General features: G+C 44.0%; 1 protein-coding gene across 1 annotated transcript in view; it reads right to left on the bottom strand.

The window, feature by feature from the left end:
• Positions 1–1,577: 1,577 nt before the first annotated feature.
• SCARB2 (scavenger receptor class B, member 2) overlaps positions 1,578–4,047 on the bottom strand; it is a gene marked incomplete at its 5' end in the record, with an annotated part of 13,634 nt that continues 11,164 nt past the window's right edge. Inside the window, 3 exons of the mRNA XM_009865705.1 lie at positions 1,578–1,905; positions 2,945–3,103; positions 3,691–3,742. Of these exons, the coding sequence (XP_009864007.1) occupies positions 1,864–1,905; positions 2,945–3,103; positions 3,691–3,742 (253 nt within the window). The remainder of the gene's footprint in view (positions 1,906–2,944; positions 3,104–3,690; positions 3,743–4,047) is intronic.

The raw sequence follows: 4,047 nt of genomic DNA, 5'->3' as shown, positions 1-4,047 counted from the left end.
CTGGGGCACCGTGCCGGCTCCGTAACCCACGGCACGGAGCAGAGCACGGGGACACGGCCAAGAGGTTACAGGGCTGTGCCGTGCTGGTGCCGGCACCCACGCCGCTGCGGCTGTCTCTAAACTCTTCCCCGCCTTTTACAGGACAACTTCCTTACTGGAAGAGGCAGCTTTAACCCCATCCGCTTCCTGACGCCATTCATTCAGGGTCAGGCGTTCCCGCTCTAGGCTAGCTGGCAGGTGGGAAAGGAAATCTGCCACTCTCAGCCCGAGGGGACAGGCTCTCTCCAGCCAGGGAAGGGCAACCCAGAGCAGATGAAAGCCCTGAGGTGGCCTTGACCTCCCATCAAAGCCTCTGACAGTGAGAAAAGCTGCACTCGGCCAAAAGCAGAGCAGCCAGGGATCTCGAAGCAGTTCCACTGAAGCCCAGAAAGCAACATTTTGCAGGGGAGCGAGAAGAGGCGGCAGTTTCAGCCCACCAGGGAATCGGAACTCATCACCCCTTTCGGCAGCCAGTCTTCTCCTAGGAGCCTTTGCAATTCTCACAGCAAACGTCCAGCTGAAGTTCTGCTCCTCGGCCAAGGTTGAGGCTACCAGCTCCAGCCTTCCCCAGGAGGCAAAGATGCAGCTGCTGTGCTGTGAGGACTCTGAGCTGTACCAGGGTGCTCTCAGCTAATACAGGTAATAATTGCAGTTTCCAAGAGACTTCATGGCTGGAACTGGCTCCAAAGGAATAAAAAAAACCCCTGCAGAACAAATTGCCAGCTGGGAAAAATAACCCAAACCAAAACAACACCAAACATGGTCTCTAGTTAGAGGAGAGTAATACATTTTAAAAATATGTTTCACTATCTAGATCCAATGGACACAACTTCTCAATGAGAATACTCTTTTAATTAGGGAAAAAATACTTCCATTATTTTTAAAACAAGTTTGCACCTGACAAGTAAAAAAACAAAACAAAATTGTGACTTCTCAAGGCCCTGTACATACCTCAATGTGGAAGTGTACTTTTATCCTAAACAGTAAATGTTACTGCCAAGCCTGCATTCACGTTAAACAACACAGCTGATAACTGTGACACAAAATATCAGAGAAAACAACGTCTTTTTGGTACCTTCCACCATCAAGTACAATGTTGTGTTGTGTTTTTAGAGTTGGAGGGAAAAAGAACAACAGAAAACCTTTATGGATAAACGCATCGTTAACATGCAACGGGATCCTGTGCAGAATTAAAATGGTTAAGAGGTCCATACGTAAGAGCATTTCAAATTGTTGGCTTCTTTTTGCCTGGTAACTACAGTTTCACGCAGTGCTTTGGGTTAGTTGTACAAATCAGTTTTGTGAGAGGACCAATGACATTAATAACAAACAGTCAGTGCCTACCGGTAGTAAGTAACGCGCAACACTCGACAGAAAAGACAATACTAGGCCAACAGCAAAATTGTCCGTTGTTCCTGGGCGATACAGGAGCCCGCTCTGTTTCTTAGGTACTTGGCAGCCCACACTCCTAAGGCCATTCGCAAATTTTACCCGTGTCGTTTCTGTAATGAATCGAGCTGTTTTATTTTTGCTGACACAGCGGTTACGATCGTCCATGGCTGTCAGTGCAGGTACAAAGAGAGTGCAGTGTTGAAAAAAGCCGGTTCTCAAGCAGTTTTAAAATGCAGTTTTAAAGTCGTAACTTAGCTGGTAAGAAAAGTCTCCTCCCTTGATGACAGTGCAGATTCTCTTCCACTTCTACGCCACAAAAAGTTATACGTGACACGGTCGTTTCTCCACAGTGGACAACACTGAGTAGTGGTAGTTGGTATTAGGTCAGCTCTAATAGTTTATTCTCCAAGCTCACATGTTAAAGAAAATCTACTAAGATGTCCTGATGAGTGGGGACCGCTCACTTTCAGTACTCTGAAAGAAAAAAATAAAATAAAATCACATCACAGCCAAGTTAAATACAGCACATGAGAGAGCTTCCACGGTGGGGAAGCTGGACTGCTGGGACTTCAAACGGGAAAGGAAAAGAACTTGTGGCTCCTATATCTTAAGTACAATTACCCATTAGCATGGCACTAAAAAAAGCACCCGAGGGTGGATGGCAGCTTGAGCAGGGGCCAGGCGCTCGCTATAGCACCTTAGAGATGATGGCCATAACCACCCTGGCAGGAGGGGCATCACAAGGGGAGCTCTAACTAGGTGAATTACTTTAGTTTGCAGGAAAAGCAACTCCAAGGAGAAAACAGCCTACTAGAGTACCCAGTCAAGTTCTCTAACCAAACGGTGTGTAGTTTGTCTCATCTGAACGCAACTGCCTTGCCTAGTAGGGTGAAATTTTGGCATCAGAAGTAGCTGTCCCGTTTTGAGTTAATCAGAACCAGTTCTCAACAGCTCAGACCACGACACCAGCGACCTCAAGGCCAGCAGGTCATTCGGTGACGCACGTCTTCATAAATACACGTACAAATCTGCAGGCTGGACAAAACCATCTGCATGCTGTTGTCTAGAAAATTCACCCATTATTTGGCTGTAAATTTGCATTGTGATTCTAAAGAACTAATTGGCTGGCACAACACAATTGTTTCCATGGAGAACACTGTCAGATTGTTGCTGACTAAATCTCTCCATCAAATTTGGTGGACTTTTGTGCATCTTATCCTTCAGGGTCCTCTAGACAGGCTGATTTATTTTATTTTTTTACTACTGTTGCCATGGGAATTAGGCACAGAAGATACGACCTGCCTTACCATGTTTCTTACATTAGCTCCATTCCTTTGCTTTGGTGCATTTATTCTGAGTCTATTAAAACTTCCCTTCCCTAGAAAGGTCATTTTAAACAAAAACAACATGTAAAAATGTTTGTGTGCAGAAAGACACCAAACAGGTAAAATCAAAAGAAAATCAAATACAGGCAAATGTACGATCAGGAAGTTCAAATTCAAATGTTACTTGCCTCTTCACTTATTCCCCGGGACCTGCACACAAGCACAATGAAAACAATTCCAAAACCAATTCCTAGAGCCATGATTACGAAGGGGATTGCAGTTACAGCGCTGGCTTCCAGCAGGACATGCTTGAGTCTGGTGGCAGACGCTTCATCAATCAGAACACTCTGGAGCAGAAAGAGATGAAGAGGCAAAGAAAAAAAAAAGAAAAAAAGGTTTATTTCTGTTCTTCTTTTGTATTAGACCACTTTTACTTTCATGAAGGGTAGGGAAACAACATTCCCAGAACTCTCCACTTCTTTGCTTCGTGATACACGTTTCCTCCAGGAACTCTCAGCTCTCCTCACGTGGCCAGAGGGATCATCTAGTCCGCATTTTAAAACAAAGTCGTGATTTTTAACTCTTATTAGGAATGGAATAATATAGGCCTGGAATAATGGTGTATGTCATCAAAACTAGGCCTCTAGAGTACTCCCTGAACCAAATTAATCCAACTACATCACAGGAGTATTCATAAAAGACGACTCGTAAAAGGTGTGATCCTGTGAACTCCTGCCTCCTAACCTGAGCACTTGTCCTCACAGCCAACACCTTTGAAATTAAAAGGACTGTCTGACTGAGAGCGTTTTGAGGGGCTGACTTATCACTGTATAAAACAAGGGAAACAACATTTCTTTTCTGATTAACTCAAAGACAGTATTTGTGCAAGCATAAACATACCCCAATGCTGCAAAGAAACAGTGCAAATATTTACCTCGTTTATATACATCACTGGGAAAACTAGAGTTCGGATGTTGCCTGTTTCACTGCGTAAAAGAAAAAAACAGTAAAAAATTGTGAGTTTGCAACTTTTCCACCTGAGGGTTCTGAAGAAAGATTATAGTAGAGGAATGAACAAGGAAACTGTTCCTAAAAAAGCTCTAGGCTTCCCTTCTTATTGCTGATTTTCACTTCGCTACTGAAGTAGAATAATCTCAGTCTCCAAGATGAATAATAAATTCTGGTTTTGGAGGAATGGCCTATTTTGGGACTTGATGGGCAAAGAAAGAGAGGGATCCCTAAGAGGCTCATTAATAACTGACCGAATGACAGATTTGTGCCAGTCAGCAGG

The sequence above is a fragment of the Apaloderma vittatum genome, unplaced genomic scaffold (assembly GCF_000703405.1).
Source record: "Apaloderma vittatum isolate BGI_N311 unplaced genomic scaffold, ASM70340v1 scaffold4603, whole genome shotgun sequence".
NCBI lineage: Eukaryota > Metazoa > Chordata > Aves > Trogoniformes > Trogonidae > Apaloderma > Apaloderma vittatum.
This window is presented reverse-complemented; position numbering and strand designations above follow the sequence as displayed.